This window comes from Zonotrichia albicollis, chromosome 10, assembly GCF_047830755.1.
Source record: "Zonotrichia albicollis isolate bZonAlb1 chromosome 10, bZonAlb1.hap1, whole genome shotgun sequence".
In the NCBI taxonomy this organism is placed as follows: Eukaryota; Metazoa; Chordata; class Aves; order Passeriformes; family Passerellidae; genus Zonotrichia; species Zonotrichia albicollis.
In genome coordinates this window covers 23,727,902-23,750,014 of record NC_133828.1, presented here as the reverse complement: position 1 = coordinate 23,750,014, position 22,113 = coordinate 23,727,902, and the positions used below count along the sequence as shown (strand labels likewise).

At 38.4% G+C, this 22,113-nt stretch overlaps 1 protein-coding gene across 12 annotated transcripts in view; it reads right to left on the bottom strand.

Moving 5' to 3' along the window:
- The window catches only part of ZNF385B (zinc finger protein 385B), a 151,558-nt gene that overhangs the window by 5,613 nt on the left and 123,832 nt on the right, over positions 1-22,113 (bottom strand). For all 12 annotated transcript variants that reach the window (XM_074548367.1, XM_026791676.2, XM_026791679.2 and 9 more), the window contains 2 exons: positions 19,351-19,513; positions 605-841 (listed from right to left, as the gene is read on the bottom strand). In XM_074548367.1, the coding sequence (XP_074404468.1) occupies positions 605-841; positions 19,351-19,513 (400 nt within the window). The remainder of the gene's footprint in view (positions 1-604; positions 842-19,350; positions 19,514-22,113) is intronic.

The following is a 22,113-nucleotide window of genomic DNA, read 5'->3' as shown; positions in this document are numbered from 1 at the left end:
GCTGTAAAACCAGCTTCAATGGCTTGTTAACAAGCTTTACATCACCAGCACGCCATAAACAGACAGAGCACACTAGGGATTGTCGCTTGTGGCCCAAAAAAAGACTCATAACTAATCTTCAATAATCAGAAGATACTATGACATCTAGGAAACCTAATGAGCCCACTCTAAAATTATTTAAAAAAAAACAAATAAGAAGTAAATTACTGTAAGTTTTTCCAGCAAAATAACAGATACTAATGATAATGAGATAAAATACGAAAAAGAGAGAACACTGGCATTTTAGAAACCTTATGTGTTGTGGAAACCACTATGATCTTACTGTGATGCTCAGTGTGAAGGGATCTGATTAGTTAATATGAACTGTAGGGATTTTGTCAACTAAAAGTTTAGGAAGTACATGAAGAATAGTTAAAAAAATTAGAGATTGCTTTAATAGAATATCAAAAACCACACAAGAAACTGCTACTAACAGGACTGGTGTTTTAACTTGCTATTGTAAGTTTTAACTAAAAGAAGCTTCAGTGAAGTGTTGCTACCACCTTGGAACACTGAATTTTAAAAATGTTAGCACACAGCTGACTTGTACCATATGGATACTCACCTGTATTGTGGGCTTCTAGTTGTGAAAGGGAATTCACAGCCACTTTGCATAATGAACAGTAAAGTAGTTTTTTGGCTTTTTCCTCTTCTGACTCAGTGACTGTGTTAGCAGCTCCGTTGGTGCTCTTGGAAGATGAGGCAGGTGCTGCAGGCGCCCCTCCAGGTTTGGGAAGAAAAGGATCCACTTCTGCATTGGACTGCTGACTCACACCGTTGGGTTTTTCATTCCCATTATCTTCTAAAAGAAACAAAATCCATCTGTTGTAGTTTTATGCCACACATACAAAAAGCATACAGCAATAGTCCTGTGGGTTTAGTAAACACAACACAACAGGGGGCTAATTTATCTCATTTTATAAAAGAGAGCAGCATCCTTGAAATCTTGTTAAGAGTCCTGCCACGAAATGTGTGTAATTTGACAAAAAGGGGTGATTTTCCTGTTTTTAAAGTTACCAGTGAATACCAACGTGTTCACCAAATTCCTGCCAGCTGCTGCTGCCGTTGTGCTGCGGGCATGGCCAGTTGAAAGGAGCCCAAGCAATACCAAAGGAAGCCAGGCTTAAGGACTGGACAGCACACAGAAACGAGCAAGGCTTTGCATTGAGAATTAAAAAATATTTCTCAAAAGGTTTACAGTTGCCGTTGGAAGGGCTTGAGTTTCTCAAAGACACTGGGAGGACACTGAAAGGCTCCACCATCATTTTAACATACATCCCTCGTTTCAGTTCCAGGAGTTATGGTACTACACATGAACACAGTTGCTAATGATTTTAGGTTTTTCCATGAACAACTCCCCATATATTTATGGATCACAGGTGGCTTCTGTGTGCATTCAGTGCATTCCTTTGTCACTTCACAAGCATGAGTCAATCATCTGTGCTCCAATGAGGCAGGTAGGCAGGTATTACTTCATTTTGCAGATGGCCATCAAAAAATGAGAGATAAAATGTCCCAGCTGTGCCTACAGAGAAACTTTGTGCCAGAGCCAGTGTTTAAATGCTCCCTGCTTACATGCTGCCCCTCAAGGGCTCATTGCATTTGAAGCTGTTCGGCTTCAGGCTTTGTGACCACAAGCCAGATAAGCTGCCAGCAGTAAAACAAGCTCTGTCCAAAACAAACACGGATTGGGAGGGAGACAGTGCAGGGGTGCTGGTATGAGCAACCCCAACAAAACAGACATGCGAAATGACTGAGTATGTGTCACTTTGAACAAGTGGAATCAAATTTCATCATCTAAGCAAATACGAAATCTACATAAGAGCAGCCTCCCCATTTGAAACCCATGGCTTAATCTGAAATAGAGTTGAACTGACTAGAAAAACTAGGCTCTATTTGAACATTTATTTTTTAACATGGACCATGTTTACAGCTACCAGACTCTGTCTTAATGTGCCTTTGTGTATCAGGCCAAGACTGTGCTACCAAGAACTCTGAAAACAGGATTGTACCCACTCAAGCAAGCACTTGAGAGTGTGTATGAGCTATGAATAGCCATCCTGAAACTAACCCCCACAGCTGTTGGCGTATTTCCCAGAAGTGCATTGCAGTACATCAATTTTAGATTGTTATAAACCAGGAGAAAGAAAATTCTAATAAAAGAACTATTATTTTTTAAAATACCAATAAAAATACTTTGAAATTACACAATATGAACTATACTAAACATTGAAAATAATCAAGTCCAAAGACTGCTATTATGACCAAATTAATGTTCAAACCAGATTCTGAAGGTGTTTTGATTGACAAAGTACAACAAAAGAAACTGATGTTAAATTGTACTTCATAGGCTACTCAGCTTTAAAGTCTCCATAGTAATAAGTCACATCTGCAAAAATCTAAAATACTTTATGTGACTTATGAGTCTTCATAAAATACAGTTTCAATAAATAGCATTTGCTAACATTCTAAATTCAAGAGTTTTCCATATGGAAAATTCTCAGAGGTGCTAACATCTACAAACGAAACACAATGAGCAGCTGTCATTTGCAAATTCACATTACTGAAAAATAGAATTGTTGTTTTCGTTTTTGTTCTATGCATTACTATGCCAAACTGCAAAAGGCATAACACCAGGATACATGTGAACGGAAATGGAATCAAGGAAGGTTCCACGGGATTTTGCTTTTCAGGCCTTAAAGGAAAAATACACCTACATAACTGCCGGCTGTATGTTAACATATACCAATTACACTTCTAGTTTGGCTTTGGGGTTTTTTTATGTTGTTCCCCATGTATTTTTTTTAATGTAAGGATAAAAATTTGGTGCTTTTGAAACACCTCCTGGAGATAGAGACCATCACCCCTGTGCAACAAGCACAGTGCTTACCCTCCTGCCCACAGCCCCCGCCTGTACTGATCTCAACATTGACCACAACAAGAGGGAGCAGACTTTATTGGTTTTGCTATCAAGTGTCTGTGGAGTAAGATCCCGAGATATGAAAGAAGATCCATTTTACATGGGCCACCAATTACCATCACAGAGTGATGGTTTTCCAGCGCTGAATTTAACAGATGATTGAAAAAATTACAGATCTCATTTCTCATTTCTCCTCACTTAGCTAGCCAACAGCTGATGTAGTATGTTGATTTTTATAATACTCCCCAGATTTACAGTGTTTTCACTATTCATATTCCAACAATTCTACAGTATATACACTAACAAGAAAACTTTTACAAAACCAGAGGGAAGTTACCAGCATGCAGCTGGGCTCAATTCTGCCAGTATTGCCGCTTTTGGAAAGAACCTCAGTTCACATAATAATTTCATCATTTGGAAAGCTTCCTGACACAAATAAGCTCTTCATCGATGGGGGTGTATAAGGAGAGACATACTACCCTCTATGAATTAATGTTTCCTTCCACCATTCTAAATGTTTAATGCAGAACATCTTCAAAGATCATCATTATAAAGGTTATTATACAGTTGAACTCCCACAGAAAGTACAGGGAGCTAAGTGCGTATTTGTCACTGCAGTGGGCCCAGAGCTGCATTTTCCTGGCTTCTAAAATCAGAAAATTGCACTTCTCCAAATGGGCTTTTGATAACAGCTTACTGTTTCAATCCACATAATTCAAAACACCATTACTTACAGTTTTATGTTTAAGACAGAAATGCCAAGTATTCAACAGTGCAAAGCACAGGAAATGCAAATTGCATGTCTATACAAAGCGCAAAGACGATTACTCTTTTATTTGCACTTATAGCACAGAGCTAACAATATCTGCATGCCGAAATCAAAAAATGGAACTGTTAATGCTGTCTGCATACCCATACTTCCCAACTATCACTATCTTATAAAATAGATGTGACTTGTGAGATGCAGTTGTAGGATTACAGCCCTTTTGCAGTTTCTGAAGGTATTATTGAGATAGGCTCAGATTTGCTCTAAACTCCACCTGGCTCACGACCAATAGAGCCAGGCAGAGCCCAAAGGAGTGCAGGAGTGAGTCCATCCTGCCTGGACCATGGGCACACCAGTTTCTGCTGCACAGCTTAGCATGAGACCAGGGCAGTACCAGCCTATTGCCTGAAGGCAGTAGCTGTGATTCAACCTGCATCAGGGTCAGGCTGAAACACTCACACCAAAACTCAAGTGCAAGAAGTTAATTTCAAAACTAATTACTACTATTTACCTATGTTCCTTTTCCATGCAGAAAAGCCGTATTTCATGTGTCTTAAATTCTTCTCTTAAATTCCAGAAAAGTAAATTGATGATTCAGGTTCTTACTGAAGCCTGGATTTATTTTGAAACAAAGCCCAGGGAAAATAACTAAAGCAAGCTAATTAAGCATTGCTTTGGGCTAGGTAATATTAATGCTTTTCTCATCCATTGCATTATTTTAATTCTGCTTTGAAGTTGTTTTCACATATTTCTGCTTGTTTGACTCACGCTTGTGTCAGCACCATGTTAAAATTCAAGACTCAGTAATCTGATCAGTATTGCCTCATTTTGAGTACCAAAGCCAGGACACTGCAGGGCAACACCTCACAAAGTCAAACCCACAGGTTCTACTGCTTCACTTCTACACCTGAAGTGACTCACTGACCTTGGCAGGTCATGCCACTCTCACTGCCGTTGCTGTGGTGTAGAGAAGAGGTCCTCCCCATTATTGGCTTTTTTTTTTTTTTTTTTGAGTCAGTGATGCTTTGGTGGACATTAGAAAAAAGTTTCATTTGGACTTCATAAACAAATCATAAATGCTATTTTCAACAATAACAACAAAAAAGTAACTTAATATTCAGATCCTTAATTCAGAATTTATATTCTTGATAAAACTAAAACAAATGTGAATTTAAAACTTCTATATAGATGTAGAAATCTGATAAAGATTTCCAGTATCAAAATATTTAATGCTACTTACACCCCACAACATGCTTATCTGCCCAGTTTTTATCACTGATGATACATAAAACATCTCTACAATCAAGTTCTGTTCCACAGAAGATTGTTCAAACAGCAGTTAAAATTAAAATATCCAAGGTACTGATGGTATGTGATACACTTGCAAGAACCCTTCCCAATACATGTGCTAAAAGCTTTCAGATATGAAGTTCTGCTATGATCCCAACAACCCTTACAAAATTGTCAGGTTTTCAAACTGAAAAATTTTCTGCTGTATGTAATAAATAAATTTGCTCTTGCTGTAACAGTAACAGAACAATATTCCAGTTACTGAAAATACATATTTTGTGTGTGTCTTCATGTAATAAAAAAGTATTACTTTGCACTTGCCTGCTTCTCTTCTCCACCAGAAACTGGAACTATTGCGCACATTCTGTGCTGAAGGCTGGGCACACAGAGAGGGAAGGATCCTGGAACTAAGAACACTGCCCAGCACTGGCTGTGATGCAGCTGGCTCTGCACTGGGAAGGGATCACACCGTGCTCACAGCCACCCACTGCCCAGCTTCAGCTTCACACCTTCCCTTTGCCACATCCTTCACTGCTTCCCCCAGCTCCACGCACTGAGCAGCAGCTGTGCACAAAGTGCTGACAGCAAAAGGGCAGCACAGCCACTGCAAAGCGGCCACTGCTGCTCTACAACCCTGCACTGGAGCTCTTTTGTGAGCTTCACTCATTTGCCATCCTAGGTATAGAAATCTGATTTTATATTTCTTTTACCTGCTTGCACAATAGTGCACATTACCAAGTTAGAAGAGATCATAATGGAAAAATTACTTTTGGCAGTAAAATGTTAGTTATTCTCCATTGCAAAGGTAAAAAAATAGTAAAAATATATGTGTCTTTTCTTCTTGAAAAACATGAAGGAAAGAGCCACGCAATACCCAGTGCAATTTCCAGTCTAAACCAGTCACATCATTTTTTTCCTGTGTAAATTAATCACTGCATGGTTATCAGGGCCATACAACCCATGAGCACAACTGATGCACAGTTAGGGGCAAAGCCTTTGGGTCAGTCAGCCTTGTTTATGGTGGAGCCTTATGATAATAAGATAAGGCCTTATAAGGTGCCTTATAATAATAAGATGATAATATAATAATAACAATACCACATCACTGCTGAAAGAACAACCTTTTTAAAAAAGGACTGCTTGGTGATCCTGTACATTTTCAACTGATTTCTAACTAGGTCACTTCCTATGGAAACTAAAATCCAAAGTGGTTTCTGAAAGTAAATGTTAATATTTTATTTTTGGGATAAAGATTGTCTTGTGATGATCTTGAGTCCACATCAGTTGTCCTACAGGGAGCTGCTATTAGTTTGAAGTGTTGATTTTGGAGACTAAGAGAGAGTCTGAGGAAAAGCAAACATATCTCCCATACTGGTAGAGCTGAACTGAGTGAAGCAGATTATCAGGTTCTCCCTGTAGTTTCAACAGCTCCATATATGTCTGTGAATATTGGGCTGCATTAAACAACTTTTGTAGCATAAAGTGATTACAGAATGGAAAAAGGAACTCCATGAGATTGTCAGAGTATTAAATATTCTTGCCCTGAACAACTGCATAGTAAAGGTAAAATAGGTTGCATTAATTTCACTAGCAAACAATCCAAGAAATTTTGCTGAAAAGTTTATCAGTGAGACTCTATTAGCATCCATAAACAAAATGTAAAAATTTGTCTGTTGAAAACCAAAATTGTCAGTTTAAATTTGACATGCTAAATGCTTGGCACATGCGAAATAAATCTAAAAAGTGAAAAATTTAATTACATTTTTTCCCACACTTTACAAAATATGCCCACTGACAATGCTAAAGATAGGCGAGTTACTCGAAAAGTTACTTAACAGTTTGTCATAGTTTTAGCCTGGCACAGAGCCAGTGCCCCCCATGAAAATGCCTTCACCCTGGTGTCTGCTGTGAGATGTGACCAGGAATAAGCAAAACAGGCTCCAACTTAAACACAAAGAACACTTTATTACTTAAACTACAGGAAAATAGGGAAAGACTATAAGGAAAAGAAAAAAAAATTGAAAACCTTACAAAAACCACTTTTCCCCCTCCCCACTACCTGACTTTCCCAATCCGATACATTCTCCCAAATCATCAACTGCCCAGCCTTGGCCCCACACTTTAGTATACTCAAACTGCAGTTCATGAAGAGGAAAGGAGTCCTTCTTGTTCCATAGGCTTCCCCTGGAAACACACTGAAACCTCGTGTGCTTCCCTGTCACTTCGGCACCGCCCGGAAAAAGTCCTTTTGCCGCTTGTGACATCTTCCTTCCATGCCCAGTGCTCTCACCACTGACGGCATGGACCAGAGCTGCTTTTAGGGTTGTCTTTCAAGGATGCCATGTCTCACTCCAAAAAGGCACAGTCTCTGCTTTGGGACATCTGTCCCCCCCATATTTTTCCAACCCCCTGGGGCCGGGGGGTCCTCACGAAGAACCCTCCTGGTTTTGAGCCACTGCTTCCCCCTAAATGCAGTCTGTGTCACAGGAACAACTGAGTCCATGGCCACAAGAAAAGTCCAGCCAAAAGGCCACTCCAAATCATCTCTCCCCATTCAATCATCTCCACGTTCTTCGGGCCAGGTCCTTGTCTCATCTCATCTCTTATCTCCCTTCTTATTCAGCTTCGAGGAGGATTAGCATTTTTGCAAGGCCCCAATCATGAAAGAAAGGGTTAAAAGTTTTCAGTCTCTGTCTATCTCAGAATGCTGGTACTCCCACAGGTGCTGCTGCTCCGCCGGCCAGGCTGCACTCTTCTCCCCCCCTTTCTCCTTCCGGGCTGGCTGCTATCACATTCAGATGCCGGCTCTCCTCTCTCTCCCTCCGGGGGGGGGGGAATGGCTGCCCGATGTCTCTTGGGGCTCCTCCACCCTTCCATCCTTGAAGGCCCCTCACCTCCCATCTCTGTCCAGGCCCCGGGCCTACCGCATGGCTGCCCCTCCCCCCGCCCAGCAGCAGAGGCTGGACGGGGGAAGAGATCTGACCTCTGCGCTGCGACGTCCCAAGAGAGAGCGTGCCAAGGGCAGTGCCCTGCTTTTTAACTCCTGTGTATTCTCGGAGGTGTGTCCAAACCCCACTGGCTACACCGGGTGCCAGTCTCAAACCCAAAACCTTCATTGGTTTGACCACAGCTTCCCAGAATTCCCACTCCTTCCTGGTCAAACCACCACACAGTTACTAGTTAACCTCTCTGTTCCAAGCTATCTGCACACAGAAGAAGTTGTTCCCCAGACCAAATGCTCAGTTTAAAGGCAGAGATGACCCCTGCAGACAGGTATGAAACCACAGAGAGACACGACACCAGTCACTGACACAGGCACCATTGTGGCAGTCAAACTGCTCACAAGCATTTTCCTGTTTTTCAGTGCATCACAGCAAAAGAGAAATTTGTAAAGGTGAGAATGAAAGAAGTAAGTTTAGCAGCTGATTGCAGGGAATTCTTTACAAATAGTTTCAGGCAAAGCAGGAAACCGTATCAGAAGCTGGTTTCAAATGGCTTTGTGTGGTAGGTGCAAGACAACATTTGAAAGTGTATTACGAGACATACAAAAGTATGAAGAGCTTTGAAAGTGAAGGACATAAATCTGGAGAGAGAAAAATCAACACCTCAGAAATATTGTAATAAAATTTGCAGCATTTAAACCGAAAACCATTTGAGAGATCACAGTCAAAGAGATAAGAAGCTTGGCTGAATGTAATTAAGGGAGATGTTAAGAAACTACAACAAAATAAAATCAAGGTGGGGAAAACTGATTTAGTCACACTGTACTTACTTGTAGGACTGCCTAACCAAACATTAGGATCTACCCTGGAACAGAGTCCTGGGGATAGAACAAGAACACCCACAAATAATTATATTAGAAACAAGAGCTGCTGTACATCTCCTTGGCCTGAAATAAGATTTGAAGGGAGCAGATCAGAAGTGACTGAATTACCAGGATGAAAAGAAGGGCCTCTTTCAGCATATTAGCAGAAAAGTTATTGAATAGAAAGTCAGACAATAGCTCCGATAAGAAAAGCAGGTTTCAAAACACTGCTCTTCACAGAAAGCTTTTTCTTCTGGTTCACAGTGCTATCTATAGAGGAATAAAGTACACACAAACACACAACAAATTGTTGTTCTTATGATGGAAAAGATGAACACTTAGAGTAATATATGCTGTAAAGACAATAGCAGGATGGCAATTAAGTTACTAGAGGTCACAACCTTTACAGATTTGTAAGTACTCTGTTCCTGCATCTCAGCACCACTCACAGACCCACCCAACAAAACAAACAACAAAGAGCATTAGATTATTTCTTCACACTCATTAAGATGGAGTTAGCAAACTTGGATAAGGTATTCCAAAATAAGTTTTGTTCTATCTGCACATTTGCTGAATAATGAGACTCTAATGGCTGTCAGACAAAATACCTACTTTCTCACCAGTTGTGCAGTCTACTGAGAAATGAGGCTGAAAAACCCGTAGGGCTCTGTTCTAGAAAAATTCCACTGCAAACCTACATGCAAATCAGACAGCACAGTGTATCTATTAACCCTTTGGTTGCTTTTCATTTTTGTAAAATGTGTTTTCTTGTACTTCAGGCAGGTATGAAAAAGAGTTAAATTTTACATAATGAAATAAATCAGTCTGACACACGCTGAAGAGAACAAATTTTGTCTCTATACAAAGATGAGGAAAAAATGGAAGTTATAAATATAAAGCTTTTCCTCTCAAACGCAAATGTGTCCTCAAATAAGCTACAACATATTTTCTCAAGATACTGAAGCTACATCAGGAAATGTCTGGATGGCTGTACAATATTAGGTGAACTTGGTAGCTAGAATGATTATTTGATTAACTGCATCGCTACTCTTCAATAGGCTGAACCCAAATTTCTTTTTTTACTTCAGAAGTATCACTTCCATGGCTGTGTTACAGCAGTGATGCTGACAATTTCTTAGATACTTTATTTCTGATTTGGCATACCAAAGGATGCCTCTTACAAGGGAACCTGCATTTTCTTCAGAGTATGAAAATAATTCTGCTGATCTGAATAAAGTTAAAAAAGATTTGCTCCTGCAATTTTGGTTGGATTTAATTTTTCTGAAAGTGGACTGATGAGAATTAGAAAATATTCAGAAGTACATGAAGCTCTGCAAGTGTAAAACCTTGCCTTGCAAAATCCTGTACCTATTTGTACTTACTCCTTCCTGAGCTGAAAGTTCCTGCTTCTTTAATTACTGCATTGTCAGCGGTGATCCTGCTGTATTGCCTATGATTTTTAATCAATTATTTACACATTTGGAGATTCTTAGGGAATTGGTTTATGTTGGCTGGCTAGTGCTTGTTTTACAAGACAAGATCAAGAAAAATCGGTAGGCACTCACCAGCAGGGGAAGAAAAAAAGATATGTTGGTACATACATATAAAACAGAGTAAAATAACTGAAAAATTGTTATGTATCAAAAAAGGGCATTTCAAAAGTCTCTTATTTCATACTTCAACACAATGCAGTTTCTCAGTGCAAAAGCTACAGAATAACAAGGTTTGATTTTGCACTCTTGTCAAAATGCCAGTGTGTATGCAATACTTCTAGAGAAAACAAACTTTGAACACTCAAGGCCATTTGCATTGTGCCTCTATGTCATCTGCTGATCTTAATGATATTTTACAGAATGCACATTGTATCAGACTTCTCTTTGCCTAATTTGAAAAAAGATTATCCCGATTCCCAGCTTCCTCCTCCTCTAATTTTTAGACCTGTTACTTCTGGAGAAAATCAGCTTGTCTACAAGCACCAATACAGAGCGATTTCCTAGTGTACAATGCCAATATCTATGTATTTCTCAGTGACATGTTGACAAGTTGGGAAAACTATCACTAGAAGTTTTTTCATAAAACTCAAATATCAATAGTACTACAGTGCTGGCAACTGAAAACAAGGAGGATCTAAAACACAGATAGCAAGTGTGAATGTTAATTTAAAGAGTATCCATAAACTGAGATGATCTTAAAGCTCAGTCTTCCTGAGTCCTGTTGCTTTATAGCCAAGCATATTTACTTTCATCTTTTCTGAGCTATGCCAGTCTGTTTGGGCTGGGATAGGAAAATTTGTGAGTTGGAAAATTTTAATACAGTGCGAGTAACGCTTGAAATGCAGTATAAGATTTGCTATTACAAAATATATGGGTGAAAGCAAATGTTTTTGCGAGCTATAAACTTATCTTTTTCTGGCACCAGACATCTATTATTTTGAAAATATTTTACACTCCCACTCCAAATTCTGCTACATCTATTTCTGACATCCTGGAATGCAAACTTATAGTATTGCACTGTCTTTTAAACTTTAATAATGCAAGAATGCTTAGAAAAATAACTTTCAAAGATTATAAAAAGCATACAGTATTTTACTCAGAGATAGTTCACTTCTGCTTAGTCTCAGTTCATCATCTCAGCTGTAAAAATAACATTGGCTCCACCATTTATGAATCTGAAATATATCACTAGAAACATATTTCACTTGCAGCTTGTGCAAAACAAAAATCTTAAAACTCTATGCTCAGATGCTGAAGTGCTTTAGAACTTAATATGAAATTTATGGGCATCTAAATAAAAGAATCAAAGGGAACTGACACACTCTGTAAGTACATTCTCATGGGCCTGTGTCTGAACTGCTCGCTCAGTACTTGCCCAGGCAGAACTGCAGTTAAAGCTAATTATGAAACACTCGTCTTCATTTCAGTTAAATGACATCTGTAATTGTGCATTCTCATCCACTTCTGTAGCAGGCTTGCCTGAGGACTGTGAGCATTCTGTCGTGCCCTCAAGGTCTGACAAATAAATTGCATTTCAGATATAACTTGTCTAACTGACACTAAAATATTTTCACTCTCCTTGAAAGCAAGTAATAAGGAAATAATGAGTAGCCTAATGTTTGCATAAATAATTTTTCTGCTATAAGGAATGAAGTAGATTTTTCTCTTCACCACTGAAGCAGCATTTTTCCTGACCCATTCTTTTATATTTGGTCACTAAATTCATTCAAGGGCTCAGAGAAAAGGAGAAAACTTAAATTTTGCAACTTCAACACAGCCTTTAACTTCACACAGCTGAACACAGAGAAAACTTTACTCAACAACCAATTGTATGAATAATAACCAGAATCCCTTTATTTATTCTCTGGTACCAGTGAAAAATACACATCTGTTATCAGAAGAACTGCCTTATTTCCTTAGGAATATGTTGCTTCAATATTTACTGTGAAAGTATTAAATACAATTGAAATTATTCCTCCCAGGGTTGTTAAAAAACCCAACAGAACCAGCAGGTATCTTTTTAGCAAGTTATATTGTCATTTCATACTCACCTTACTATCATTCCCTTATGACATCATCCTATTAAAAACATCCTCTCAGGATATTCAATAGGCAATCCTATATTTGATCATTAACAGAACAAACAAGAAAAACAGATGCCTGATTTCACAGTATTAAAGAGGTGCTGAAAGATTCAATGTATGTGAAAGGATTCTTTAAATGACAAAATATATCTAGCTAAAAAAAATCCCAGTAGCTGAAGCATCCCTGGCCCTGATTCCGTTGTCCAGCAACACCAGTAGAGCCAATTTTGCTGGGCCAAATGCCTATCACTACTTCTCAAAGAAAGAAAAGCTTTGTATCATTTTAAGAATGCTGGTAAAAAAATGCTTTGAAATTCATGTTTTTAGAACTTGAGTAAGTTGAATTACTAGAGGTATTTCGTTTTAATGATACAGGACATGAGTGCTCAGGCACAGAGCAGAACATCCAAAAGAGTCTTAATTCATCTTACAATATATTTTTGATCCAAAGCTTATGCTTATTTTACTGCAAGAAAAGCAAAACTTTATCATTCCTTCCAAGGAAAATCCTGGTTGCATATATTTCTGATTGCTACAAAAACTGGAGAGAGAAGAGAATTTTGGCCTTTTCCAGTTTGAACAAGAATTGCAACAGCTCATCAATGTACATGTGTCAGCTGCAGAGCTTGTTCCTCAGTTAATGGCACCTATAATCAGTTTTCAGTTGAGGTGCAGAATTTGAAATGCACTAGCATTACAGACAGACCAAAGACTTCCCAGGAGCTTATCAACAGCAAAATACACAGTATGACTGGTTTTCCATTCAGATTTAGACACACATAGAAAGATGAGGTTTGAATATCCACTTTTGAAAAGTATGAAAAGTAAGGTTGGCAGGGAAGGAAGTGCTTAAAGATCCCAACCTATTATAATGATTTCCTGTTCACAGACTTTGACTTGCTAATTTTTCTTTTGGCTCACCTTTCATCTTAAAAGTATAAACCAAACTGCAACTTCCTGAAAGTGCTGTTGAAACAACCTGCCAGAAAAGGCTCAGAAGCTATTAACTATTAAATGAAATACAGGCATTGCATGTGCCATGGATGTAAGTACACATACGGTACTTGCAACAGTGTAACTGATGAATTTATGATCATTGACTAATAATATTTTCTATTATCAATTGTAAAAGCACTGTAGTCAAGCAGAAAATTCTATACAGTGCTATTACCTCTGTTTTGGGGGTAGAGTGTCTACAGATGGCAATATAGAAGGATCTTCATATGGCTGAATCAAAACATGGAATCTGGCTTCAGCAGAACTCTTTATCTCAGCATAAATGTGAAGAACTGATGAGGCTCATCAGTAGCTTTTGAAGGAGGCCAGACAAAAGCACCAGCATCTCTGAAGGGCATAAGGCAGAACCTCTAAATGCACTCTGGAAGACACCAAGCCAAACACATCCTTGTCCTGTTCCTCTCTTAGAGCCTCTCCCTATCCCTGCCCCACCCTCAATTCAACTTTGTCACAACCTGCTTTGAGGTCTAGAGGACTTTGGTACATTACATGAAATATAAGAATAATTAGAAGCATTGTGCCTTTGAGGTCCTGATAATGGTATCTGAGTGACAAAAAACCTCGAATTTCTCAGGACAGATACACCACAGTTCAGCTGGGGAGGTTATATGTCTCTGGCTCCTAGCTGCTTCTAAGGGGTCATATAAGAAACAGTTTATTTGAGCTATGTAAACAAGCTATTTCTTTAAAATGTGCAAAACAAGGGGATAAATGGAAATAAATGTTAAGGGGAAAAGAGATTTTGCTATGAGATCTGGTATCATTTTTTGCATTAGTCCAAGTAAAGAGTTGCATATGTAAAGGTTTAGAATTTGAGCACTGGCAGAAAGATTTTTAACATAAGCAATGAGAGCAAGAAGAGTAAGGGAGTGTCCTGATGGTGGACTCACAAAATAAAAACTGAGCCCTCCATTGGGACATTTCACCTCATTGGTATTTGATGAATACACAGCACTGGCAATGGGGACTGAAGAAATCCAACCCATGATAAGCTTCCTGAGTAAACGTGATTCAACATGCTACACACTACTTTCGGAATAAAAGCAGTCAGTTTTGTTGTGAAAGCATTACACAGAGAGCTGTTGATGAACTAGGACCCACAGACAAGACCACAAGGTCAACTTTTCTAAGTCTGATATAGCTTGAAGTTGCCAATCCTACCTAATGGGACAACTAATTACCATATTCCTTCCAGCTGAACAAAATGGGGTTTCATACAGCATCCAAAGGGTTTATCTCTACCTACTAATTCCCAAGTACAGAGTCTTCTGCTACGAAAACTGAACCTGAAATGCCCATACCTATCATTTCACAAATGGGCATGAGGCCAATAGAGCATACAGTGAATCATCAAAGGCCAAAAATTTTTTTTTATAATCTGAAATATGATTTTGACTCTTGAGTAGTTTAAAACACTCGCATTTACTTTCCAATTTTCATATCAAAGCAAAATGCAAAGAAGTTGATACCACATCATTTGTATGCTTCATTTTGAACTATTTATTTTGATTTAGAAGTAGGATCAAAGAATTCCTCTTTGCTTGATAAGTAAACAGGGGCATTTCAATCCAGTAATTATCATATGCATTCCTGAAAGATTCATCACTGTAAGCATCTAGACTATGCTGACCTGGGGTCACAGACACCATCTTCTATTGCATTCTTAGATCTATATTTAAACCACACTTCAAATATTCTAAACTATGTTGGGTACTGGTTATTACCCTTGCCCTTTCCTAAAGCAATGCCATACATATATCTATCATTCTGTGCAGGCATCCTGGAAACCCTGGGCTTCCATTGGGAGGGAAGGGAATCTTTGCCACTATGCTGAGTTTGCATGGCTAGGCTGTGGTAGTGGGAGGGCTACAGAGGTGGCTCTTGTGAGAAGCTGTCAGAAGTTTCCCTTATGTTTGACAGAACTTGACTCATGAGCTCTTTGCTGTGTTTTCTCTCCCCTGCTCAGCTGAGGGTGGGAGTGGTAGAGTGGTTTTGGTGGGTACCCGGCATCCAGCCAGGATCAACCCCCCCAGCAAGAGCAGCTCCCAGTGCTATTAACACAGCTGGTCTGTAACCACGTCTCAAAGCAGCTATGAAAAAGCTTGCAGGGTCACAGTAGTGATTTTCTAGCATATAAAACTGTTATATAGCCATTACTGGACTTTTCCTGTGTGGTTTGAGAAACTGTGTGGGAGACAGGTTACAGATATATCTCCTATGGCCACCTCCACTCTGCAAATACCAGTCAGGACAAGCAGAGATGGCCCAGACACAGTAGGAGAGCAACAACTTTGTCACACAATCTGTGGTGACTTTTTCCTGTCTGCACAGTGAATGGGGCAGGTTGGTGGTGTTTATAAGTACCAATAAATGTGTGTTTCCCGAACAGCAAGGAGTTGTGAGCTTAGACAATGGGATCACACAACAAACACAGAGTGCAAACTTGTTGAGTTAAACCCATTGATATTCACTTAATGTGCAGCCACCTGCACCATTCCTGCACTGTGGCTTTATCATTAAATGTTTGCTGATGATCAATTTACAAATGCCATTTCCAAGTCACACTGTACTATTTACAATAGCAGGGAAGAACTCTCTCTCACAATGTCATGCTCAGACCACAGTCAGGCCTTTCCATTTGGCTGATGCCACTTTTGCCTACAAGAGACCCCGTTCTTCTGGAAATATCCCAGAAAACCTTAAAGATTAGTTTAACTTCTTTAGCTCCACCAGCAGCCACATTTCTCAAGCAGAAAGGAACAGCTGTAGAGAGGTCACTGCATCATACATTTTGAAAAACAAGGACTGGATGAATTTCTGTTTTGCCTTTGATAGACTCATCACTAGCTGAGCTAACGGTGACATTATTTTTCCTATTAGTACTATAGTGGTGACATCTGACAAGTAAGTGTTTTGGACTTCATGCTATGTCTGACTCAAAGAACCCATGGCTCTGTAGCAAACTTAACCTGACATTTTCGTTCAATATTTAACAACTGTTCTGTCTGGAAAGCTCCAAATCATTCATCATTATCTCATTCAAAGTGACAGCACATCAGAAGGGGTGCTACTCATGCCTGTTGTGCCCCTTTATTAGTAAGGCCTACATAAGAGAATAATTGCAGATTATCAGTTTACTGTAATGCTCCCTACCCTTTCTGCACTAATACCCGTGGAACTACAGCAGATAAAAAAAGATCACAATAACTTATAACTGTCTTTTCTGTTGAGCTTCTCTTTCTACTCTTCTATAGCCTAGAAAAGGACACCAGAAATTATTTACTACTTGATGAACATTTCTCAGGAACTCTCCAAAGTACATTGGCTAAACAGCAGCTTCCCAAGTGGTGGAATTTAATTCTCTTCTTTGATCTCATTTAATTTCTGTACTTCTAAAACAATTTTTTTCAGATCAACAGCACACATACACACTTTCAACTGTCCCATACCAAACACTAATTCCCTGGTCATTCAGGAGGTCAAGCAAAACCGAGCTCACGTGGCAGCAACTTTCAGGATAGAGCATAAGCTAGGACTTCTACCTAGGTGCCAGTTTTCATCAAACTTATAGGATTTATAGGACTTATTTATAGGATTTATGGGATCAAAATCTCTACATCTCTTTTTTGTTTGTTTGTTTTTGCACACTAGGCAATAAAGTCAAAATTGTGAAGACACAGCCAGAAAAGAATAAATATAGGAATAGATGATATGACCATAAGTCTCATTTCCTCTGCAAATCAGGATAAAAAAAGAACACAAATACACACATGAACTGAAATTCTTAGCATTAGAGATACTAAGGAAAGTTTTGTAAGGAAAATGAAAATATTCCCAGAAAGTTAATATCTAGTACAATTGGATTTCTCAGAGAATGAAAGCTGTGTTAAAAGATTCAGAAAAAAATGGCATAAGTAGATTTTTTTTCTCCAAAGCAAAAAAAAACAACCACACAAAACAAAACAAACAAACAAACCAAAAAAAAAAAACCCAAAGAAGCCCCAAACTCTACCTAATGGCAACTTAATGACTGCTTTAGTTTAGTTTTATAAGCATTACATTAAGGAGATAAACACATGTCAAAGAATAGATGGGCAATAATATCTGTAAGGGAAACTGCAGCTGAACAAAACTATGGTTTCTTCCAAGTCTCTGATCTTCAAGCTGTTACCCATCTCTGTGATGAGCTTTCCATACAAATACTGAAAATTTGCATCAAGTTCAGGTTTTTCCTCCCAAACATCCCATCCTCAGTCTCCTGTACAGCAGTAAGAGGCTCTGAAGAGCCTCCTCTCCCCACAGAGAATCCCACTGTTCTCCTGATGGGAAGAAAGTGTTCAACTAAATTGCCAGTGGGATTTATTTCTAATGTAGAAACAGTTGCAGTGGTGTAATCCAAAAGACACAGATGGTAATCTAATTTGTGCAGAGTAATTAATAGCATAACAACACACTGTCAAAACAGGGCAATAAAAAAAATTATCAAGAGCAGGTTTCCCTTTTGATTGGTTGTATTATTTTATCAAGAACTAAATGTAGATTTTAGATACACTGCAGGGGAAAGAAAAGAACAAATTCAATTCAGACCTCATAGTCTGGCAAAGGAAACATGAAACCGCTCCAGAAGGTTTCTGGAAGAAAAAGATGCAGTTTGAAAAAGATGATGAAACTTCTGCTATCTGGACCTCAACATTTGGCATTGGAGAGGGAGGGCATTATAAAATTATGTTACCACAGATGAATTAACATGTTAAGTCCTCTAAAGTCTTAATTGATATTTTCCTTTGGCTATGGTCTGAGTTCTCACCATGCACACCTGGAGCAGTAACCTATCTTAAAGCTATTTTCAGTATTTCAGATACCAAACAATTTAATAAATATTTTAAATCTCTTTCTGTTCAATGGCCTACCTTATATTTAGATCAATGGCAAACTGCTACTGTTTTATAGTAGCACGTCTTGTTTTCCTGAAGATGCTACTTGAACTCTGCTCATCTCTCAAAACTAAAACATGATTTGCTAGGAAAATCAACCTAAAATTTGGCACCCACTGACATTGTTCAGAATCCACAGATAGTTTTGAAATGGCTGTAAAAACAGCAGAATGACAAATAGTCAATGATACTTTTTTTGAGTTGGATTTTTTTTTTTTTGTCATTTTTTGCACTTGTCAAAAAACTGTTATTCACCTCATGGCACCTGAGTCAAGATCAGCTCTGGTGAAGAGGACAATAAATGACTCCCTAGGTAGAAGCAAATTTATCAGCCGTAGTCTACTGGACTGACAGTTGGGTAATCCACAGCAGGCGCCCCCTCTTGAATAACACGGTCAGCAAGTTCATGGAAGTCTCCTGTTTCATTCAGTAATACAACACTGACAGAACAGAAACTCAAGCAATTCTACTGCTATTAGTGTTGCTGACCTTCCTCAGATTACTCATCTAGAGGGTAAAATAATTTTAAAAAAAAGAAGAAAAAAAGTGATGTTGAAGCACGAAAGACCTGTGAGTATCAGGAAATACCCAGGCCACAAGGCCTCACATTTCTGTAGGTCTGTTTTGCTATTTAGAGCAAGATTGTCTTATTCAGAAAGGAAAAAATTCTTACAAAGTTTTCTTATGCTTCAGCTAAATATATAACCTCAGAATTCACACTCCACCCACACCCATCCACTACTGCCAAAAGAACATCCATACTTTTTAAAAGTAAATTTCATAGGTTTTAAAAAAATACACTATATCATTCAGAAACACCAGTTATTTCACAGACATGCAATAGCAATTTAAGAGTATCAAAACAAATCGATTTTGTACAAGCATAGTAAATGGTTTAGAGTAGACAAGTTATGGATCACTATCACACAACCAACCTCTCTCATACTAACACACAAAAAAGGAGAAAGTAAAGGATGTATAGAACAAAAAGTTTGCATTGACCTGATTTGTCAGAGATGCTGGCTGCGACTGGCGTGGCGGAGCAGCCCGTGTTAACCTTTGCGCTGTCCTTGGAAGAACCAGCTTTGGGCTTGTTCTTCGTTGCCTCTAGAGCTTTGACCTTCTTGGCATGTTTACTTCCTTTGTAGTGGGCCTCGGCCTGGCTCTACAAAGGAGAACAAATCAGGCTCACTTCTTTTTGCACTTGTATATAATACAGTGGATGACAAGGCAGAAAAGTGACACTTTCAATAGTAGGCACCATATTACTCCATCTAAAAATTTTTAATAGCTTTATACTAACACTTTTCATGGATGTAAGTTCTTATATATTAAAATTACAGGATTTTAATGAATATTGCATGCTTTCAGCAACTTGGAAAAAGAGGCTTCAAGATGACAAAGTTCTGTCACTCCTAATGTAATTCTTTACTTCTATGGCTCTTAAAGATGTAATGGACTATACAAATGTAAACACATCCAATTCAGAAAGATGTTACTCAATTTTCATGTGTTGTTCCCTAATCTTTATTACTTGCAGTTAGAAAGATGCACTGTGCTGAAATATGATTAATAATCCATTTTTCCTTCTGTTTGATCTAATACAGATGTCATAAAATACTTTCACCTTCATACTAACAGCAACTGAGACAATTGAAAAAAATATTACTTCACTATTAGATAAAAAAATAAGGGTTAACATGAGGAAACACCATACCTGTAAACTTCAGTAGACCCAAGTACAACACAGAAAACTAAATACCTGCCAGTCTTTACTGCTTTAAAAATTGCCTTGAATGCTATTTTTTAAATGCTGAGAAAATTGGAACCTGTATGACTGGAGAAGAGGAGCTTTTAAAAATTATTATTTATTTTGTCTTAATCTGCCCAAGCAGAATAGTATAAATATGTACTGAAATGTTTACTTCACCTTTGCCTTAAAACTAGCTTCAGAAACTAGGTCAGTGTTTTTGAAGTTGCACAGCTAAAGCTAGGCACATAAATATCTGAAATATCTGCCCATTTTTTTCAGTGATATTGAGTCCTCTTCAATAGTACCATATTCAAGGCAAATCTCTTCATTGTTCCTGACTCTATATAATCAGATGCCTTGAGAAATCAGGCCACTTTGTTAGAAGCAAAACTAAGGAACTACATACTTAATACAAACTCCAAAGCTTGGAAATTTCAGCTAATGAGTTTGTGTTTTTCCTGACTTCTTAATAAATTAATTTACCAAATAATGGGCAAGAAAAAAGTCCTCTCCAAACCAGTCTGTTTTCATTACATTGTACTATTCAGCAATAGCATTGCATTATTAATATCTCCAAATACAATTTTAAAACATTATTTTAGGCATACCACTCGGTGCCTCTATTGAAGGTTACATATTAACCAAAGAAGTTAATATTGTTGTTTACTTCAAATTAAAACACTCAGAGAAAGCATGCTTCTTCTAAGCACATCTTGGCACCTGGCTTAAAAAACATCAGTGCAAGTAAACTTTCACTGTGTTCATGCAAATCCACATTCATTCTCTCTTGTCAATCAATTATCTACTACTTTATTTAGTTTGCTGTGTTAAATGAAGCGAGCCATGAAACAAGTCACATGCTTTTTATAAAGAGCAACTATAATATCTAAGATATTAGATATCTTGAACTCCATAAAGAGTGCTGCCATAATGAGGAAAATTGTTTTAAGACCAGCAGAAATGGGCATTACAATACAGTCACCTCGGGACAGCATGTAATAACAGCTTTATCATATGATAGAGTAGAAGTGAAGAGGAGAAACAGCTGGAGTGGGCAAGAGAACAGACAGCATGTTGGAGTCCTCACACAAGTAACTGGCATCATTAAACTGATGGAGAATTGTTGCTAAAATAGAGGAGTGAAGTTCTTACGCACCAGAACTTCTTAAGTGATTTTACAGCCCATGAAACAGTGCTTTGCATCTCGGAAGGATGGTGTGTGTTGTTGTGGGTGCATCTTTCCTTTCACAGGAGATTTTAGTAAGCAAGCATTCAGTAAGAAAGGCTGCTAGATTAGTTTTATTTTGAATTCCTCTGAAAGTGAGATGTCTTTTAAAAACTTTATTATAAAAACAGAAAGGGTTTACTCACCAATTGCTATTAAAATATTTCTTGATTTTAAAACCTTTGAAATATTAACACGCATACAAACACAATTTAAGGATTATAAAGAAACAACTAATGAGCTATACCACTAGTACTATGTGCACTACTTAAAGGGACACTTGTCAACTTCTGGGTTGGATCTGTCCAGTTCTGAATGCAGGCAGAGGAGCACAGTCCTGTTTCTGCCCTGCTGTGCCAATGTGCCTTATGAGGCACAGGAGTCCCATCCTGTCTCTCTCTACCTTTGCTGGGTTTTATCCATTTCTCTTAAGCTTTGCAGTTGTGACATGATGCACCAGAACAGTGTTTTCCAATAAACTGTTCACACATTGCAGTACAAAAAATGGAGCTAAAAATTGGGGTGAATGGATACCCTTTCCATTCCAATACTTTTAAATTTAATAATAGCAAGTACAAGATTGTCTACTCAAGCATCCTCAAGTTGATGATGTCCCTTTAAATATTTGAACTCTATACTCCACGCATATGTGTGCTGTTGATAGGATCATATGCTGCCTGAGGCCAAAGCTATGACATAAGAGACATAAATGCACTCAAGAGAAAGACTTAGTAAGTCAATTGCTTGATATAAGCCTTTCTGCTGATATTTGCAATAATAGTACCTG